We start from the raw sequence: 22,649 nt of genomic DNA, 5'->3' as shown, positions 1-22,649 counted from the left end.
ACGAATGGAAATATAAATCTACTAATAGTATTCGTACAATGTACGCTTGATTTTCTACGAATACTAATAAAATATTCGTAAAAGTACTAATAAACGTCCATTTTACGAATAATATTCGTGGCTGAAAACCACGAATAAAATTCGTAGAATGTACGCAGTTATTAGTACTATTTACACATGAAATTTTTTGAGTGTACTCATCAGGGTTCGGACTTTACTTCGATCGAAGTAGATTTACTTCGATTTTGGGAAAAAAAAAAATCTACTTCACTACTTCTCTTTTTCAGGATCTACTTCTATTTCTTGATTGAAAAATATTTTTCAAATAATAAATTTAGAGAAAGGGATTTAACTTCAATTTTAAATCTGGTCGAGGCATTCAGAAATAAAGCTCAACTGAAATCTCAAATGATGAATGGAGGTCAATTATTCTTAGAATTCAAGATATAAATAAAGTTTATCAAAGTTATTTTGACTGATTTTGGAGAATTCCTGATCAAAAATTTGTTAGATTATGCTGAATTAACCGTTTTACCCTAAAGCACCGTTACAACCACTAAATGAGAAAGGTTTTTTGGAAAAGATCATAATAAAAAAAAGTAAAGAAAAATAATTTTTTTAGAATAAATTTTTGTAAATAAATATTCTGAAAGTTTAATTTTGAAATCTACTTCGGAAATTTGGGATTTACTTCACTTTTTTTCAAATTTGCTTCGAAATTTTGAAACTGAAGTCCGAACCCTGGTACTCATGCTCTTCTTCCCAAATAGATATTGAATTCGTTGAAAGGGCGTTCCATTGAAAATCGCTAGTAAACTACTACTAGTACTTTGCCACCTCCCAAAGGAACAGCAGGGCTTGTGAATCAGGCATTAGTGTTGTAAAAAGTTCATTGAGTGCATTTTTACCGCTTCTAGTGCAACACCATTGCACTTTTACTTGAACATTTTATGGAAAAAGTACATTGAATGCATTTTTAACAAAATATAATATATAAAAACCGTTACAAACTGTCCGAATACATAAATTTTTGAAATTTTGTCTTTCAACTTCTTAAATAAAAGAAAACACATTTTTTTTCTTAAAATTCGTTAGAATTTTTAATTTATACATTTATTTAATCAAGGAACATTATACAAAAACATTAAAATTATTTTATAATAAATCAAAGCACTTTATTTACAGTACCTACACTATATCCTGTGCTAGCATTCTTTGCTGACCATATTTTTGTTTGTGATTAACATTCTGACTCTGAACTGTCCAAAGCACTTGATTAAGGTCGCTTTCGATCAATAAATATCTATTTTATGTTTCATTTAAATGAAGTGAATTAATCTATGTGAAATTTAAGTTGTAAGTTCCCAACTATAAATTTTGCTTCTATAAAGCCTTACAGATAATATTTTATCTTGTTCTAAACTTAACAGTAGCAAAATCGTCAGTTGAGTTTGCAAGTCCACCTTTGCTGACAAAAACTGAAATTTTAAATATGGAAGAATGAATGAATGAGTGTAAACACACTTCAAACGTCAGAATAGGAGATATAAAATTTTAAAAAAGACCTCAAGCTCACATAGAAATATATATTTAAAAAAATGACAAGTTTCAACCAAAGGCCCTTTGAAGGAATTTAAAGTTATTTGAAAAAGATTAGGGTTTCAATTTGATATAAGAAAAAGTGTGGACCTTAGTAAAACAGGCACTGTAATTTAAGTGATAATTTTCTTTATTATAAAAATGTCAACTTTAATCAAGAGCTTCGGAGTTTCTCTTATTTTTAATCTTTTACTATATTTTTTGAAGAAGACTTTTCCAAGAATTTTGAAAAAAATTAATAAGAGGATATAAAAAAAAAAAAAAAAAAAATTAGAGAACATTTCAATATACAAATACATTTATATGCACATAAAGGCGGTCAACAAAATCACTTAACAATCTAAACAGAAAATAATATCAAAAACTTTATAAGAATATTTTTAAAATTAATCAAACAAAAAAAAATATAAAAAGAATATAACATTTCAACTTTTTTATTAAAGCAACAGTTAAGACGATTGATTTATGTTTTATGTACCTACGAGTATATACAAATTTATTTATTTATTTCTGAAGTTTCCGCAGTTAAAAAATAATTCTATCTAAATCTTTTTTTATTTAATAAAACAACCGACTTAACTTTTGCTGAATTAAAGTTGGTATTATGTTCAAACTCAAAAGATGTAATAATTTTTCTTGAAAATGTTTGAACAAAAAAATCAAATGAGATATAAATTTTGATCTGAAGATTTATGTATAAGGAAACTGAATACAAATTTTAAGGTTAGGTGCTCAAGTAGCAATAATTTGTTGCCAGCAACTTTATGTTGTTTTTTTTAAAGGACACTATATATAACCAGCGGACGAGCAAGATCCTTTTATAGATACCTCTTTTGTCAAATGATGATAAGTAGTTTAGAAAATATGTTATACTTAGCTCCTCCCCAAAACTTCTAAGCATGGCTTAGGAACAAGACTTTAATGTCCAGTATGACAAAAACCCAAGGATATCAGGAATTTGAAGACCTTCAACGGAAAAGTATTTGCTTTTAAGAATAGAGGTTAATCTATCAAATTAGACCTTATCAGTGCAACATCAAGTCGAAAAAGACTATATCATTGATTGCGGAGAAGAAGACTTTATCGCTGAAGTGTTGAATCCGTACTGATATATAGATTTATTTCATGAAAGTGCATTCCCAATAAGGTGGAAACGTATGTAAAAGATGTCTACTTAACATCTTCAATCATTTCTAGGCCAATCAATAAAGAAATTAAAAGGAGAACGGATGAAACGTTTCTACGAAGACGTAAATTAAATTGGACACATGCTGCGAAAAGGCCAGGCAAATACAGTAGAACCCGCTCACTTAAGAATGAAGACCATAAGAAGTTCTTGGAGTAGAACAGTCGAAAAAGAGTCAACTTGTGAAGAACTAAATGGAGCTGAAGTACATCTTCGGACCCCTAAGTACCCCCAGGGATCACTCTTAAACTTAAAAGTTGTTACGACATAGGTTAGAAAGTATCAAATTTGATGACAAGACTTTGCAAATGATACACGACAAACCGAAATCGAATAATTTTCAGCTGCCCGGTGAGCATTCATACACAAAATGTGCCCGAAATAAGTTTCTTTTCTCATTAGAATGTTATTTTTAATTTAAAAAATCTTTTCGACAGCACAAAAAAGTGGCTGCAACAAAAATTGCCAAGAAAGCGGCTGTCTTTAAATATTCACACTCGCATGTCAGTTGCGTTAAAATGTTGGTTAAATTTGATCCCTTGATCAGTTTTTGACGCCCTTCCATTCATAAAACAGTTTTGAGTAATTAGCGAAACGAGTCACCAAAAAATATTCATCAAACTAAAATAAACTCAAAATAAAAAAAAGGCTTCCAGCAATTTTTCATAGCCGAAATGCCGATCCTGAAAACATAACTTAAATTATAGTAAAACTCTATATGCATCTCTTTGTGTTAGAGGCTTCTTGAATGTTAAAAGAAAGGGGTCTAACTTAACGATTTTTAAACACAATTGACAGGACTTGATTGAGTTTTCCTTGGAATAAGTTGATTATTCCTTAAGCTCTACAAATAGGTTATTCATTTATGGAAAAATGTGAGTAAATACCTACTCAAAGTAATAGTATCAACAATAACAACATGTCAAACGTACAATTAGACCTTATCTTTGTAAATTCGGTCTAAAACAATATAAAGTCCGTCTAATTTATAGAATTGAAAATATTTTTGTATAAAAGCGAGTATTTTTAGACGATTTTAATAACTAACAAGATAAATAGATAGTTTTTTTTTATGTATACAGGGTGTCCCACAGTCACCGCCCCAAATGAAAACCATGGATTCTTGAGGTCATTTTAAGTCGAAAAACTTAAGAGGTAATTTTCTCGTTTTCGTCCCGTTTTCGAGTTACCACGGTTTTTATGATTTTTGCTCTCTTGTCCTTTAACTGGCCTTATCTTTGCCAAACTGCGTTTGATTTGAATGATTTTTTTTGCAACCAATCAAGAATTTATTGCAATTTAAGTTCGTCTCAAAACATTTTTTTCTGCGGACAACCGTTTCTCCACAATTTTGCATCAAACACAATTTTCTTCGTTTTTTAAGTTGTTTTTTACACTTTCATATCATTTAAGTCAAAAAAACACGTTAATTAGTATTAATTTTTTGTGCTTTTTATTAAACCCCAGTTTATTTTCATAAAAAAAAAATAGGTTTTATTTCATAAAAAAGGCTACTGAAAGTAATTAAAAAAAATAAACAAACTTAGTGTATTAAAAAAAAATAGTTTTTCAATACAAAATTAATTTAAATGAATTAAAACTTTTTCTGAGCTTTATCTATTTGTTCTTTTCTTAACCACAATTGCTCAGAAAAAGTTTTTAATTCATTTAAATTAATTTTTTATTAAAAAATTATTTTTTTTTCATTCACTCAGTTTGTTCATTTTTTTTTTTAATTACTTTCAGTAGCCTTTTTTATGAAATAAAACTTAATTTTTTATGAAAATAAACTGGGCTTTAAAAAAAAGCACAAAAAATTTATACTCATTAACGTGTTTTTTTGACTTAAATGATATGAAAGTGTAAAAAACAACTTAAAAAACGAAGAAAATTGTGTTTGATGCAAAATTGTGGAGAAACGGTTGTCCGCAGAAAAAAATGTTTTGAGACGAACTTAAATTGCAATAAATTCTTGATTGGTTGCAAAAAAAATCTCCCAAATCAAACGTAGTTTGGCAAAGATAAGGCCAGTTAAAGGACAAGAGAGCAAAAATCATAAAAACCGTGGTAACTCGAAAACGGGACGAAAACGAGAAAATTACCTCTTAAGTTTTTCGACTTAAAATGACCTCAGGAATCCATGGTTTTCATTTGGGGCGGTGACTGTGGGACACCCTGTATATAAATACAGACAAGACACTTAAAATTTTGAGCTTAATTTTATAACATGTACTTTTATAGGCCAAGAACTTGGTAGATGAAGTATGAAGATGAAACAAATCTCCCCAAGTGGAACACTAGACCAAAATTTATCCCACAGAAAAGCAAGAGAGATCAAATTGTTTAAGTGATTTTTGTTGAGAAACGCCAAACATACACAAAGTACAAATATTTACATTCTGACCAACAACGTTAAGTTTAATTATTGTTTTTTTTTTTTTTTTTTTTTTTTTATTTTTTGTATTCCATGATTAGATATTTTTAAAAACACCAAAGGATTAAATACGTCACACAGCCTTCATTTTTTCAAAAGACGTCCTTGAAATTGTTTTTTTTTTTTTGGCATTGATAACATTTTAACATTTAAAAAACACAAAAGAATAAATTTGTTTTAAAATAAAAATAATATAAGAAATAGATTTGTGTTTCAAATTCATTGCCTTTTCAATTCAAATCATCATCATCGTCATGTTCAACTTGTTGTAACTTATCGGTCTCATCATCGAAACTAACATTCTTAACCTCATCTCATCCACCTCGATAAACTGTCACATTACCATCGCCACTACATTTCGAGTCTTGACTTCTTATTTGATTTCTGTATTCATCCAATTCTTGCATTCGATAAGTACCAAGGTTAACTTGAATCATCAGAGTTTCCATGATACGTTCGTTCTTCAGTGATTTTGATGGCAGCACAACAGTCAGCAGTTCACTTGGAGAAATACGACACAAGTTCAAGTCTCTTGTTAGCCTTTCCATGATACACTCGAATTCAAATTGTGTATCTTTGTTGGGGAGCATCTTCATTTTGTCAACTTTACTTTGAGCCCATGCTAGCATGGCTTCAAATTTACGAATTTCTGGGGTCTGAAGGTCTCGACACATGATCATTTGAACCATTGATTCTGATAGATTTAAATAGTCGGCTTGCCGGAAGAGGGCGTGTGCTTTATTCTCGACGAAGGTTAGGATCATGTTGACTAGTTCTGAGGCAGAGGTGTAACGCCAGTAGTAGTTTTCTAGGGAAATGAGCATAGGGCAGACGACTTCGATTCGTAGAAATTGCTTACAATGATGGAAGCAGGCTTGAAGTAATTCGGGGAGATCATAATGTTCAGCAGCGCAGAGGAGACCTATGGAAAAATACAAAATTGAACAAAATATAAGAAACCAACTCTCCAAACAACTACCAATATAACTTTTAGAGAACCCACCTGGTATTGAAACACAAGTTAGTGGACATGTCCCCGTATGCAAATAATCCAATAACACTCTAAACGTTTCTGGATCAAACTCAATTATGCTAAATTCTGTCTGGGCTAACTTTGCTCTGTCTACTTTTTGTGCGTCTGCGCAAACTGATAGCCTTGGAACGGCAAGTTGATTGTTTCCAGGCTTATCTTTGCCATCTTTATCTTTACTTTCGCGATCTGTAAACAAAATTTTAAAAGTCAAAAGTTATAAGTTTTATTGAAAAATGTTATCCTAATTTCTTACTCGAACAATCCTGTGAAGAAATCCACTTCTTTTTGTCTTCAGGATTTAATGAAGTGTTTTTATTTCGTATTGATCGACCCCAGCCAGCGGTAATTGTTCCGAGGCGTGAAAATGCTCGCTTCACCATTGGCGATGAGGGTACACTTTTAGGCCGGGCTGACTCAATATCCGGAACAGTGAGATAATTATTACTTTTGGGTTTCTGATTTTGTGGTGAAACTAATGATGGAGCGGGTCGGGCAAAAATTTCAGCAACAGGAATTTGTGGAGAACCAAAACCAGTTTGAATTCCATAGAGCATTTCCTAAAGGGAAATCAAATTTTGATTAAATTTAGATAGAAGGGTCAAGGCTTAAAATTAAATTTTGTAATTCTTTGCGGTGTAATTTCAGTTTTTGTATTTCTTATGAGAATCGGTTGAAATTGGACGATTTTTGAACGAAATCACCTCGTTAGTATTTAAAAAACATATTTTTTTTAAATACTAATACAATTAACATGTTCTGGATATTTCGAAGATAAAAATTAATTTTTAAAGTTCTTATACGTATCTCAAAAAACGTGACTTTATAAATTTTGTTGGCTTCGGATTTGAATTTAAAATATTAAAATCTTTTAGAAAAAATTATTTTGGCTAACGAAAAATTAAAACTTAAAACATTTAAAAAACAATTATAAAACAAACTTATTTTTTTATAAGCGTTTTAAAAATACATATATATATACTTTATGCCTTACTGATAACTTAAAATATAAATTTGTTGAGACATTTAAAAACCTTACCTGAAAAACTCGACTCCGCACTCCAAGTATCGCTCGGACTCCAATAAATCTAGCTTTCTGCTTTGATTGACCAACCAAAAAGACGACATCGAAGAGATGAGCGTTCTGGAGACACAATGGCTCTTCGTTGAGAAAAACGCGTGTAAAGTCTTTAGCTAGTTGATCATAGTCTTCAAATTGATCTCGCACTGAGTCAAGTAGTGGTGATGATGGTCGCATATGGCCTTTGTTAAAATTTTTTATAACAAATACAAATTAGTGATATTAAAAAATTATTAGTTTTAAATATGATGATGAAAATTAAGTTTAGAGCAAATTTTCGACACGTTTTCAGCTTGAGCTAAGGTACTGCCATGTGGAGTCACGTTTTCTAGGCAACTACATATTATTCTTTAGAATTTGATATAAGTATTGTAAAAGAATTTATCAAGTTATAACTCAGGAGCAATTTCTTACCGATGGGCCTCCATGAACCCCTTCGATACGGTTTAGGTATTTGACCAGTTTCCGCATGATTCGAAAGGTTCATAACCAAATCTTCCAACATCTGCGATCGTGTTCTCTCCTGCATGCGGGCAAACTTTGGAGCTGAATACGAGGCACGCTCACCGTTGACAATTTTTGTCAATAACCATTCTCTAAAAAAAAAAAAAAAATAATTTAAAACCAAATTTTGTTGGCATCAGAAAGTTTAAAGAAAAAAATCGTTTAAGCTTACCGAAACATGGGTCCTTTCTCAAAAACAGATTGTTCCCACAAATAAGGCTTATAGGCACCAACTTCATCTCTTGTCACTACAGAAACTTCATACCTGGTGGGCTTGTGTTTAATCCTTGCAGATACTCGAACCTAATTCAATTTAAAGTTTATAAACGTAATGCCACAAGCTTACAGCTTAGCTAGTTACCAAAATAAATGTATGTAGAAAATGACTTTTTATGCAAGCAGGACTAAAACGTGTATTGTCAGCTTCCAGGAATACAACACAAACAATATCGTTACCGATATGACGTTTGCGTTGTAGCTTTTGTGGATCATGCTTTTCATAGGGCAGTAATGTTGACACATGAAACATTATTTCAATATTACGCCAGTTTGTGTAAACTGAATAAAGTCCTACAAAAATATATTTAGATATTTGTAAATGGTTTGACCTTCATAAAAAAAGTTCAAATTTACCTGTTAAATCATGGACAGTATCAAGGCCACCTTTGTACTTATCGAAACCGCGAAGTCTACACCTATCACCTAATAGCTGTAGAAATTCTTCAAATAACGATGAATTTTCATTATTGTCTAATATCTGCTCCTCAGTATATTGATCTTCTTTAACAAAGATTACACCAACTTTAAGTTCAGATTTAATAAAAACCTTTAGAGAAATAAATCAAGAACATTTATTTAATTATGACTGAATTGAAAATTCTTGTCTGATAAAGTATTAGTAATTAGCCACAGTTCACGTTTCATGCAACTTGAACTTTCAATTTTGCCTATCCAAAACTGAAATACTAATTGATTCAGCTCCTTAACTTTTAGGTAGTTTTTTGAGATCTCAGAAAATTGTATCCAAAATCTTGGATGGAACGCAAGCTTATCACCTTACGGTTGATAATTTGTTTACTTATTGGATCCAAAAACAAAATCAACGTTTGGATAAAATTTAATTTTTTAAGCAATGATTTTTCAATCGTGAGTTAGATTTATCAGAGGAATAAATGTCAATACCAAAAAACTTTTATTCCTAGGAAAAAGCTCTATCTGAGGTTTATCTGACTATTGAAAAATTGGCTTTAAATCTCAAAATTTCGTTTGTAGCGTAATTTAATGAACACAAAATTTTTTTATCACAAGAAAGCTTACTCCTATTAGGGCAAGTTTATTGTGAGATGTGTCACTTATGATTGCAAAATCGGCCATTTAAGTGCTACATATTAAACTTATTAAATTGTGAAGCTTGCTTGAACTTCCAGTTTATACATTATTATATTAGAGTTAGAGAATAAAACATTCCAGTTTGGTCGAAAAGTTACGCATACGCCACAGTGACTACAAACTGATCGATTTTTTACTTAAATGACCTGCATAGGCAATTTTCTCAAAATTGAGAATATTTGTGTTACTAATTTCGTTTTTTAACCACCCGGCTATTTGTGATTTGTTTTTTTTTTTATATAATTTTTAAAATCGGGACTAAATACTCGTCAGTTATGTCAAAAATAAGTTTCAAATAAAAAACTTTCAACAAAAAATAGACAGCTCCATTCATATGCAAATCCGAAATGGTAACGGAGTTACGAATACCAGAGTTACGGGCGACAGAATTACGAGCGTCAAAGTTACGCGAAACCGAAGTTACGAAAAACTAGAGTTACGAATTCTAAAGTTATGTTAAGCTATGACATGTGATTTTTGGGTTGGCAACAATTGCGAGGAACGATATGGAATTATGGAAACATAAATAAGAGAATATCGATACGTAGGTGCAATATTAGTTGGACAAATAAGAAGTTAATTTCAATTATGTCCCCCAAACTTACATAGGGTAAGGTGGTATAAGAGTGCGCATTTTAGACAAAACACCAAATAAAACAATAACAAACAGAATTTAACTACTTATTTTATATATAGTTTTAAGTTTATAGTCAAAGCAACGAAAAAAAACTTAAAACTGGTAACAAAAATGTATCAATTCAATAGTTATAAACAAAATACCACATTAGGTCATTTGCACACTCTTATACACACTATTGTGTAAGAGTGCGCGGCTTAGTTTGTAAGAGTGCTAGTCTAAGAGCCAGCGACCTAAAGTTTGCAGGTAATTGCTTAGTATTCACCCCTATGAAATATGTTTAAGGACATCCCCAGGCATGTTACTGCAAAAAAAAAAGTCTCGTGAGACGTGGCAAAAACGGTCTGCCAAGCACTTGAATGTGAAAAAAATATTAAATTAAGAACTCGACCTTAAAACAAAAAAAAATATTTAAAGAGAACGGCAACACTTACAAAACTAAACGATACCTTTTTTTAAAGGTAAAAAGTTATACTACTTTTTGGTTTTTATATAAATGTTTTTTGATGAATAGTTTTTGAAACAAAAAATTTCAAACACAAAATTTTGAAAAAAAATTCAAAAAAAGTTCAAACAGTTTTTTTTTTTCATAAAATTTACCCAATCAAGTATTATTTTTTTTTTGTTTTAATTTCTCTTATATATTTTGAGTCAAACACCGAAAACTAAAAGTCAAAATCTCTTTTACTTTTCGAGAAAACTGAAAATTACCAAACCTTCTATTTTTTCACCAACGCCAAAATTACGGCTATTAATTATGTCTTTCAGAAAGGAAGTAAGATGTTCACGGGTTTTATTGCAGGAATCGTTCAATGGGTTATAAAAAAGATAAAACCGCGGAGTGCTATTAAATGAGAGGGTGGGAACTGGAGATAGGGGTGCAAAAGCCCCCATTTTGGTTTTTTCAATATATCACGTAAACAAAGCATAATTTTGAGATATTGTTCTTAATAAGTTTTGTAGAGAATAAAATTTCCTATAATAATAATGTTTTTTAAAAATTTATAAAAAAAATTTTCTTAACAAAACAGTCAAAACAAACAAAAAAAAAATCAAACAAAATCAATTTTTTTCTTTTTTTTACTTTTTTGGTTGTGTCTCTTATTTGGGCTGAGATAGACATTAACATTGCTCTAATAAAACATAGAAGATTAAATTTTCTTTGAAATGCTGGTCTCATCAAATTTTTTCATTGAAAATTAACCAAAATATGGCCATTTGAACATATCTTTTTTTCGCAGATTTAGTTTTTCTCAAGTAAAAAAGAAAAATTTGAGGGGAAAGTACTATAACTTAGCAACCAAGAATTGATAGCGGTTTTTTGTAGAAGGGTTAAATACAATCATTTTTTACTATGGGAGGGGGTGTCTATCTTCCCCCGTTTAGGCGGAAGGGGTTATTAAAAAAAAGAAAAATACTTAAAATCAAAAAAATTTATTAAAAAACAACGGTAACACTTACAGTTATGAACGATACTTTTTTCAAAAGCTAAAATTATACACTTAATTTAAATTTTTAAGTTAAGTTATTTAAATCAGTTGTTTTCAAAATAAATGAATGAGCCTGGTAAAGAAAGTAGTTTTTGCATTTTTTAATTTTTTAAGGAAAACAAGAAGGCATAGGAACATAATGATTTTCAGTTTTTGATAAGAAATCAATTGAGGTTGTTTACTTTATGGATAAACTTCGTATTGAAACCCAAAGTCATTCTTAAAACAGTAATCAACGTGTTTTTTAAACTTTTTTTTCTAAAATTTTGACTTTGAAATCGTTTATTTCGAAATAGTCGGTTTAAATAACTTAACTTAAAAATTTAAATTTAGTGTATAATGTTAGCTTTTGAAAAAAGTATCGTTCATAACTGTAAGTGTTACCGTTGTTTTTTAATTAATTTTTTTGATTTTAAGTATTTTTCTTTTTTTTAATAACCCCTTCCGCCTAAACGGGGGAAGATAGACACCCCCTCCCATAGTAAAAAATGATTGTATTTAACCCTTCTACAAAAAACCGCTATCAATTCTTGGTTGCTAAGTTATAGTACTTTCCCCTCAAATTTTTCTTTTTTACTTGAGAAAAACTGAATCTGCGAAAAAAAGATAGGTTCAAATGGCCATATTTTGGTTAATTTTCAATGAAAAAATTTGATGAGACCAGCATTTCAAAGAAAATTTAATCTTCTATGTTTTATTAGAGCAATGTTAATGTCTATCTCAGCCCAAATAAGAGACACAACCAAAAAAGTAAAAAAAAGAAAAAAATTGATTTTGTTTGATTTTTTTTTTGTTTGTTTTGACTGTTTTGTTAAGAAAATTTTTTTTATAAATTTTTAAAAAACATTATTATTATAGGAAATTTTATTCTCTACAAAACTTATTAAGAACAATATCTCAAAATTATGCTTTGTTTACGAGATATATTGAAAAAACCAAAATGGGGGCTTTTGCACCCCTATCTCCAGTTCCCACCCTCTCATTTAATAGCACTCCGCGGTTTTATCTTTTTTATAACCCATTGAACGATTCCTGCAATAAAACCCGTGAACATCTTACTTCCTTTCTGAAAGACATAATTAATAGCCGTAATTTTGGCGTTGGTGAAAAAATAGAAGGTTTGGTAATTTTCAGTTTTCTCGAAAAGTAAAAGAGATTTTGACTTTTATTTTTCGGTGTTTGACTCAAAATATATAAGAGAAATTAAAACAAAAAAAAAATAATACTTGATTGGGTAAATTTTATGAAAAAAAAAAACTGTTTGAACTTTTTTTGAATTTTTTTTCAAAATTTTGTGTTTGAAATTTTTTGTTTCAAAAACTATTCATCAAAAAACATTTATATAAAAACCAAAAAGTAGTATAACTTTTTACCTTTAAAAAAAGGTATCGTTTAGTTTTGTAAGTGTTGCCGTTCTCTTTAAATATTTTTTTTTTTGATTTAAGGTCGAGTTCTTAATTTAAAATTTTTTTCACATTCAAGTGCTTGGCAGACCGTTTTTGCCACGTCTCACGAGACTTTTTTTTTTGCAGTAACATGCCTGGGGATGTCCTTAAACATATTTCATAGGGGTGAATACTAAGCAATTACCTGCAAACTTTAGGTCGCTGGCTCTCGGTCTATGCGCAGCTGCGTACAGGTGTAAGTTCGTACAATAGTCGCAAATAAAACTGCCTATCTTTAAATAATCAGAGTATTTTTCAACCCATCACTCCTTGCATGAGGAACAATCAATTTAGTCTTCGATTAATGGTTCCGAGAAAATTTCAATATTTCCTAGTTACTTTCATTCGCTTGTTTTTTGTAAAACCTAGTATTTGGTTTCTTTTTGGTTGGAATTGCTTTTTCTAGCTGCTGTTTGCTGGTATATGGACAAATGCCAGTTATTTTGAAGCCTTGGATAGCATTTACTGCTCTTTTAACCCGCGCACTCTTATACATCATCATGGTGCGCACTCTTACGGCTCGCGTACACCAAATCCGTCATCGGCCGAATTATAGTCGGGCGTTGTCGGCCGAACTCGGCCGATAGAACCAAGCACATAGAAAGAAAAGAGAGTGCGTACACCACTGAAAGTGACATCGTCCGTTGACGTACGTTGACGCCCGATAATAACCGATCAACCGGCATAATCCGAACTTGTTTGGATTTTTCGTCCGTTGTCGGGTTGATTTATACATAGATATTGCTAAAAGCCTTTTCTTTGCAAAAATTGGCGGTATGAATTTTCAAAAATATAAATTTCTTGAAAATATTCCATTGAATACAATTATTATATTCACTTCAAGTTTCACAAAGTCAGAATACAGACCGGCAGCGACGTCCTAGACCGGAAGCAGTGTATGCAGACGATCGTCCGAGAAAGTCGTCCGAGTAGTTCCGACCCGATGTCGGCCGATAATTCGGTTTTAGTGTACGCGAACGGTTACACGTCCAGACATGTAATCGAAGAATATATATGTATTTCACAATGCACTTTATGAACAATCTTACGTGTTCCTTAAATGTTTCTTTTTGTCGACTTTTCAATGTCACATACTTTGTTTATTGTTATTTTTTGTTGTTAAGCGGAAAATTTAATTTGTTTGGCAAGAAAAATTGGAAAAAAAAGTGCTAAAAAACTTAAACTTAACTAGCACCTCTGTTTACAAACACATTTGCATGAAATTTTGACAGCAGATCAAACTCACTTAGATCTTTCCAAAATAAGTGCATTCAGTCGTATATTCCCTTTCAAATCGTAGAAAATCGCTTTGCGCACTCTTATCAACCGCGCACTCTTATACCATCCTACCCTATGTAAGTATTAAGTATACTTATGCTTTTTTTCTATGTCAACGTTCTTGCGATCTTCTCACAAAAACAAAACCATATATGTATATCTATACCTATCCAATCAAAATTTTACAAGATTAAATAACACCCATTTTCGCTTTACTCATTTAGTTCTGACTAATGAGAAAAATGAAATGGTAACGGAGTTACGAATAACAGAGTTACGCGCGACAGAGTTACGGCCGTCAAAGTTACGCGAAACCGAAGTTACGAAAAACTAGAGTTACGAGTTCTAAAGTTATATTAAGCTATGGCATGTGATTTTTGGGTTGGCAACAATTGCGAGGAACGATATGGAATTATGGAAACATAAATAAGAGAATATCGATACGTAGGTGCAATATTAGTTGGACAAATAAGAAGTTAATTTCAATTATGTCCCCCAAACTTACATAAGTATACTTATTTTTTTTTCTATTTCAACGTTTTTGCGATCTTCTCACATAAAAAAAACCATATATCGTCGGTTAAACCAGAAAAGTGTGTAACTCCATTTTAGCAAATTTTATAGGAGAACAAAAAAACAAAATCGTTTTGAAGGCATTTGTATGAGTTTTCATTTTCTAATTTGCTAATAAAATAAAAACTATGAACTTTAAGGGGATTCCCAGTTTAAGGAACGGTAGATATCAGGTTTGTCTAACAGATGGCATTCAAATCTAATTTTCAGAAAATTTGGAGTTACCACTTTTCTGGTTTCACCGACGATATGTATAATTATACTTATCCAATCAAAATTTTACAAGATTAAATAACACCCATTTTCGCTTTACTCATTTAGTTTTGACCAATGAGAAATATGTTAATCTCTTGTTTGTATTTCCATAATTCCATATCGTTCCTCGCAATTGTTGCCAACCCAAAAATCACATGTCATAGCTTAACATAACTTTAGAATTCGTAACTCTAGTTTTTCGTAACTTCGGTTTCGCGTAACTTTGACGCTCGTAATTCTGTCGCCCGTAACTCTGGTATTCGTAACTTCGTCGGTTTCCCGAGAAAAATGTTAATTTCTTGTTTGTATTTCCATAATTCCATATCGTTCCTCGCAATTGTTGCCAACCCAAAAATTACATGTCATAGCTTAACATAACTTTAGAATTCGTAACTCTAGTTTTTCGTAACTTCGGTTTCGCGTAACTTTGACGCTCGTAACTCTGTCGCCCGTAACTCTGGTATTCGTAACTTCGTCGGTTTCCCTGCAAATCCATTTTTAATAAGTTAGAGCTTAAGGACAACTTTTTCAGCTTTTCAATTTATTGGAACAACCGAATTGCCAACAATTACTAAGAAAACATCCCCCTGTGGCATTAAAAAAAGAATAAAAACAAAACTTAAACTTCTTAGGCCGTGTGCGAATTGCGTTAAAATGTTGGTTAAAATTTCTACCACGATTAAAATTTGACGTTTGGGTAAAAAAGGGATCAAATTTATTTTTTTGCTGTGCGAATTGGGTTAAAATGTATTAAATGGGACTTTTTTCTTGGTACTACTTTGAATAAAATTCCCTCAAGATAAAACAAAATTACCCTCAAAAATGGTTTTTCTTATATTCAATTAACTATTTTTTTTAACAAAACCCAGTTGAAAATATATCAAGTTAAATATTCTGTATGAAAATGTAAGAAATTCTCAATTTCACATACTTTTTTTTTATTTTATCGATAAATTCCCATTTCATTATGATCAAAAAGAAATTTATTAATTCAGTCTTCTAACACTAATTCGTAGTTCACCAGCTGCCAACAAAATAGAAATATAAAAAATAAAAAACAAACAAACAATTAGTAGATTTTCAATTTTTCAAGATGAATATTAATTTGTGGAAGTACTTTGTATTAATACTTTTAACATTTCTTAAAATATCAACGCATTATAACAAAAACAATTTCAAATCTATCTTGATCTTTCTATCTTGAGAAACGTCAAATTTTAACCACTAGTGTCAAATTTTACCCTGCTCCGCATCTGGGTAAATTTTAACCCATTTTATTTACCATGCTAGTGTCAAATTTTAACCAAACGTCATATTTTAACCAACATTTTAACGTAATTCGCACACGGCCTTGCCGTGTAAGGGGATAGCTTTTTTATTGAAGATAAAAGCAATGAAACGTTATTTTTATTTTATTTTGTTTTTAATTCTTCTATGTTTTTTTTCTCCACCCCACACGTCCCGACAAACAATTTTGGTTCTATAAAGCTTTACAGATGCAATTGTTGCTTCTGTAAAGCATTATAGAATTGTTAGTAGGGGTATCTTCAACCTGCTTATACATTCAACTAAAAACTGCACTAACTCAATCTCCTCAATTTATATATGGCCTAAAGTTATCAAAAGTTTGGACGTTTTTTGTACAAAAACATAATAATTAGTCGAGTCAAATTAGACATAAAATTTGTAAAATCTCGGAATCCAGGGAAAGTCGATGCATCTGAAAAACGAGTATAGGGCTGCATTATAAAAGGGTCAAATAAGAAAGTTAAAAAAAAAATTTCACCGCTCTCGATTACAACAGTTTTTATGGACCGTTAACTGTCATTCCGTATGCAAGCGTCAATCGGAATTGCTGTCTCATTTTAGATTTTGATCATACTTTGAAGGGATGTTCTCTAGGACTGTAAGGCAGCAAATCCATTATGATTTAATTTTAAGTTGCGTGGTTTCCCCGCTACCCGCATTCGAACTTTTTCAGAAGGTCATTTTTATGTTATTATAGCTTTGCGTCTACTAAAGATATCTTTTTGTTTGAAACGCCATTTTAAAGCTTAAGAGTAGTAATTTTTGAATATATATTAAAAAATTACGTAATAATTATCCCTGAATTAAAAATAATTTTTGAAAAACTGGTAATTTTGCTGATTTTTCATGGTTTTTGACTGGCTCCAGAACCTTGGCTATTATATGTAGGAAGCTTATACTTACCAAATATTAAATATAGATATTTTTCAACAAAATAAATCTAAAATGATTTCGATGGCTGTACTCCTTATGTAAAAATTTTAAGTGTAAAGTATTGAGTATTTTAAAAAAGCTAATTTTTATACTGTCATTTTCTACGATTTGACTAAACGAAGAAATGTGAAACTTACAGTGTGTTAAGCTAAGAGTACGAACTAAATATACTATTAATTTCATGCTTCTATCTTATGTCAAACATAGTGCAATCATAGCCTTAAGTAGGGGTTTTTTTGGCTTTTTAGCATTTTTGCGAATTTTCAAACAATTGGTACACTAAGAAGATATGAAAATAACACAATTTTATTTAGAGGACTTAAAGTTAAAAGTTTCAACTTAACACACTGTTAGTTTCATGTTTCTATCTTTAGTCAAATCGTAAAAAATCATAGTATAAAAAAATATTTTTCAAAAAACTCAAAACTTTGAACTTAAAATTTTTGCATAAGGAGTACAGCCATCGAGTTCGTTTTAGATTTATTTTGTTGAAAAATATCTATATTTAATATTTGGTAAGTATAAGTTTCCTACATATAATAGCCAAGGTTCTGGAGCCAGTCAAAAACCATGAAAAATTAGCAAAATTACCAGTTTTTCAAAAATTATTTTTAATTCAGGGATAATTATTACGTAATTTTTTAATATATATTCAAAAATTACTACTCTTAAGCTTTAAAATGGCGTTTCAAACAAAATGATATCTTTAGTAGACGCAAAGCTATAATAACATAAAAATGACCTTCTGAAAAAGTTCTAATGCGGGTAGCGGGGAAACCACGCAACTTAAAATTAAATCATCATGGATTTGCTGCCTTACAGTCCTAGAGAACATCCCTACAAAGTTTGATCCAAATCTAAAATGAGACAGCAATTCCGATTGACGCTTGCATACGGAATGACAGTTAACGGTCCATAAAAACTGTTGCAATCGAGAGCGGTGAAATTTTTTTTTTTTAACTTTCTTATTTGACCCTTTTATAATGCAGCCCTATACTCGTTTTTCAGATGCATCGACTTTCCCTGGATTCCGAGGTATAAAGCTAATTTGACTCCACTAAATATAATAAATTTAGCTTTAAAAAAAGTTAGTAAAATTTTTATTCAATTATACTTACTTGATCCAACTTTAAAAGTTCTTCTGGAGTATCTGGTAACTGTCCTAAAGTTAAGGGAGGATTTAAATTTACTTCTTTACCTAATGATCTAACTACTTCTTCACGGTTGTACCTGAAAATGAATTTTTAAAAACAAAATGGCTTTAAATATAAGTATCTCATTTTAATATTTAATAAAAAAAAAAATAACAAGTCAATAAGGGTTTAAATCAAGATCGAATTTCAACTAACCTATCAGCAAAAACACATGAAGCCGGTATCAGTCCATGGACAGTATAGGAACCAGCTCTTACTAATATCCGAAACTGGTCACGCCCATTTAATGTCTCTTGTTTAATAGATAATATCACTGGACCAAGATCCTCGTCGCTTGTAAAATAGTTCCAATGTTCTGTGCCAAAGAAATATTTTTCATATGTCTCCTGTTCAACGGATATTAGCTCAAAAGCTCCCTGCTGATCCCACTGCTCCTCGATAGTTGTCTTTTTCCTAGGACTTAAACATTCGTATAAGGTCGTTCAAAATATTGTGTTCAAATAATAACTTAAATGGAACTCGAGTTTTACTTGAAACTATAGGCAACAACTGACGGATCATAGACGCTTTCGAAAGAAAAGGGTAGCTGGAATTTCTTGTGTTTCGCTATGCGATTAGCCAGCCTTTTCCGTCGAAGAAGTCTATAACTATTATAATGTAACGAGGATTCAATATTTAATGCATTCAAAAGAATATATTTCTTTACAGAATTAAAAATATAGGAAAATAATGAAAAAGTCTTTGAACTCTCCATTTAAAATTAAAAGTGTGTACAAGTTAACTTTTTAAGGAACACACATACCTTGGCGTTGCTTCTGAATCTTCATCGTCTTCGTATAGATCACTGCATTCACGTTCCAAATATGCATCTGATGAACTGCCTACCCTTATATCTTCATGCTCTGAGTCACTTTCGTCCCACAAGGAATTCTGGTTGGGCAATGATATTTTTTGCCTGGAACACTCAATCCAATAACCAGGAGTGGGCATAAGATTGTGAGGGTACTCTTCGCAAAATTCATCTATAAGTTAAAACATATTTATGTTTGAATAACCCAAGCAAAAATTGTCAGCTTAAATTGCTAACTTAAAAATAATTTGTTTTTTTAAGACTGATGAATATTGCAGGATCGTCACTCACTGTAAGATATAACACCAAGCTGTTTTAAAAATACGCCTGTTGTGATTCTTACAGTTAGTGACAATAGCAAGTTAAGTTACAAAAACTAATAAAAATAAGTTCCTTCATATTTTGTATTATAAAGTTTATTACCTAAAGTAAAAGTTGTTTTTGTAAATTTTTGTCTTCTGCCACGTCCATTTTTTAGTACACTCCTGCTCAAATTTAACGCACATCCTATTTATTTTAAAGTAAAGTCCTGCTATTACTTTATGCCACAGCATCATGGTTATTTTCTCAAATGAGACAATAGTGATCTTAAATTAAAGGTATGGAATAATATGTTTGTCGGGAAGATTTGGGGAGAGATTTGCTGAAGTCTGTCTGTTAACCCGCGAGCCTTTTAAAGAAGAGTCATAAAATTTCATGGAGTTAAATCTGCTTTACAACACCTACGGAGTTAGCGAGCCTTTCTAGACCTAAGTTAAGTACCCAAAAATACTTGACTGATGCCCTCGAACAGCATCTGGTTCCAATCACCCCTAGATTTGGTCCACAGTTTAGTCTGATGCACGATAATGCATGCTACAGTAGTTTGAGAATATCTTCAATATTTTAATATTCCAGCTTCGGATTAACCACACAGAAATCTGGATTTGAATTCTATAGAACATGTGTAGGAAATATTGAAAAGATGCATTTGCGACCGAAATTCACCTCCAAGCAGTCTTGATCAACTGAAAACTTCAGTGAAAGAAGTAATAAAACAAAACCTTCAAAAGTTAATTAGTGGAATGGACAAACGACTCCAGGTTGTCATATGCGCTAGAGGAGACTATACCAAGTATTGCATACAATTATGGGAAAGAACCGTCACCCGCTTCCATTTTTTTTTAAATTTTTCTTCTTAAAAATAAAAATTATTTTATAATCAGTTTTCAGACCTTGAATTGTTAAATTTGGTTTATCTTTTTTTTGGTTGATAATACTGTTGCAGTTTAGTATTTTTTCGACTTGCTAAACAATAACAAAACACAAAAAAATGCACCAAAGAATTTTAAAGCCTTTTAAAATAAAATGCAGGGGTATAACTTCAGACGAAAAATGTGTGCGTTAATTTTGAGCAGGAGTTTAGATTTGGAGTAATAGTGAAAAAGGTCTAGCATTTTCTCATTTCTATTTAATTAAATTTTTAAAAAGCACTCGTTCATTCCAACTTTACCAATCACATTTACATTTCTATAATACAAAATTTAAAAATATAAAAATTAACACACCTGAACATGCCTGAGGTGGCAGTGGGAAAATTAATGTTGTTGAGCTCTTGCGCCTGGCTACGGCACATCCAAGTGATTGCGGCTTGAAGCTTCTCAGCTGCTGCATAAAATCTGAACACTCCATTAGGGCAACGTCTGCAAAATGCAAGTCGCAGAGAATATGGTTCTGAAAACATAAAACATAAAATAAATAAAAAATGGCACTTATTTTGAAGTATCATTCAAAGACGATAGGGCTTTGCCAAAAATAAAAGTTTCAAATCAGAATATCAAAATATCAAATGATCATACGTACTCGTATTTAAACGTATACCCCTGTTTTTAAAAATAACTCTTTCGTCGCTTACCTTGAACCTTCTTGCTCGTTTCTGGTTGGGGCCGGTCAAATTCAAACCGCATGAGTTGCATCTGAGACATTCCTCGTGATAATGGTTATTATCATAAAGCGGTGATGGTTCTAAAATTAAAAATAGCAAACACACACATTGTAAAAAATTATGTATATGTACCTAATACATATTATGTATATTATAGAAGTTAACGAAAAGACCCAAAAACAAACTAACTGACATTTCCATTACACGTAGAGAATATAACGCAGGGATAACTTTACTTCTGGTGTTATATTTAACTTTATTTCTGGTATATTTAACTAATTTCTGGTAAATTTAACTATAATATGATTGAATACATAAGCACTACAGTTATCTCTGGTGGTATTTTTTCTCCGTGTAGGTGTTGATCGATTTATTCTCTTCTATTATTTAATATTCAAATATCTTGAGAAATTTAAGTAGAGTGTCAAGGAAGATTCGTAAAACGTTAAAAAAATATTAAACAACAACATGAAAATTTGAATATGTAAGTTGTAAGATACCTACAAAAATCATAAACCTGCCATAATAAAGTAAAAACAAAGTACAAATACTTTGATAAGAAAAATTATGTACTTTTATACGTTAGGCATACGAAAGTGGCAAAAGACTGTTTTTTTTTTTTATTAATTTTAAAATCCATTTTTACCCATAGTTTTGTGCAAATTCATAATTTCTTAGGTCGTAAATTCTGAACTTGAACGAAAATCTGTTGAATTTATGAATAAAATGGAGTAACAATTAAAAACTATTCGTCAGCGATTGGATTACTTAACAAACAGGCCCTCTGATATGAGACCTCAATCTTAAAAATGATATGTGAAAGAAAATTTAAACATTGAATTGTATTAATTATGTGCGTATTATCAAATTTGAGTTGGTCACTACGGTGTATGCGTAACGTTTTTTTTTTAATTCATCCAAAAAAAGGGTAAACTTCAAGGGATTTGATCTTTTTCAGCTTGAGTACACCACCGTTGAACTCATAATTTTTATTTTTATTTGCAATTTATTTGCCATTCGTATCGTATCATGTTTGTTAGCATAGCATATGAGAAGCTTTCTCGTGCGGCAATAGGTATACAATTTGCGTGTTTAATATTGATTAAAAAAAAGTTTACAAGATCAATTTCCTTTTTCCTAAGTTTTTATTTCTATTTTTCATAATTTTGTTCAAAAAAAAACTTAAACTAAAATACCTATGATAAAATAATCTTGCAATGAGTATATTGTGAGCAATTTTTTAAGAAACAAAAAGTCGTTACTTTGTCCACTTAAAAATGGTCGTAAAGTGATAAATCAAAAAGAACATGAAAGCATTCTTTCTAATTGAATTACCCTATAACAAAATATTTACTATTTACAAAATATTTTTTACTTCCGATATACATACATACATACATACAAGACAAGTTTTGAATTCGTATACAAAATTGAACTCGAGATAATAATGAAAAATGACATTACGATAGTAGAGAATGCAAAAAATGTGAGTCTAGATTTTCTCTCAAACTACTAATTCCATTTCAAGGAAATTTTTTATACAAATGCATTTTTATAATGTAATATAAGCCAAAAATAT

At 30.9% G+C, this 22,649-nt stretch overlaps 1 protein-coding gene across 2 annotated transcripts in view; it reads right to left on the bottom strand.

Moving 5' to 3' along the window:
- Positions 1–5,330: 5,330 nt before the first annotated feature.
- The window catches only part of LOC129919732 (uncharacterized), a 40,057-nt gene continuing 22,738 nt past the window's right edge, over positions 5,331–22,649 (bottom strand). The window contains exons 7-19 of one of the 2 annotated variants that reach the window (XM_056000717.1): positions 21,041–21,150; positions 20,694–20,859; positions 19,099–19,318; positions 18,492–18,755; positions 18,261–18,372; positions 8,468–8,660; positions 8,196–8,404; positions 8,007–8,137; positions 7,745–7,926; positions 7,289–7,512; positions 6,506–6,809; positions 6,223–6,438; positions 5,331–6,141 (exon numbers count right to left, since the gene is read on the bottom strand). In XM_056000717.1, the coding sequence (XP_055856692.1) occupies positions 5,534–6,141; positions 6,223–6,438; positions 6,506–6,809; positions 7,289–7,512; positions 7,745–7,926; positions 8,007–8,137; positions 8,196–8,404; positions 8,468–8,660; positions 18,261–18,372; positions 18,492–18,755; positions 19,099–19,318; positions 20,694–20,859; positions 21,041–21,150 (2,939 nt within the window). In that variant the 3' untranslated portion in view covers positions 5,331–5,533. The remainder of the gene's footprint in view (positions 6,142–6,222; positions 6,439–6,505; positions 6,810–7,288; positions 7,513–7,744; positions 7,927–8,006; positions 8,138–8,195; positions 8,405–8,467; positions 8,661–18,260; positions 18,373–18,491; positions 18,756–19,098; positions 19,319–20,693; positions 20,860–21,040; positions 21,151–22,649) is intronic. The other variant, XM_056000718.1, reaches the window with a different exon arrangement.

Source organism: Episyrphus balteatus, chromosome 4 (genome assembly GCF_945859705.1).
Source record: "Episyrphus balteatus chromosome 4, idEpiBalt1.1, whole genome shotgun sequence".
Taxonomy (NCBI): Eukaryota; Metazoa; Arthropoda; class Insecta; order Diptera; family Syrphidae; genus Episyrphus; species Episyrphus balteatus.
The sequence above is the reverse complement of the archived record's forward strand: the minus strand, read 5'-3'. Positions and strand labels throughout refer to the sequence as shown.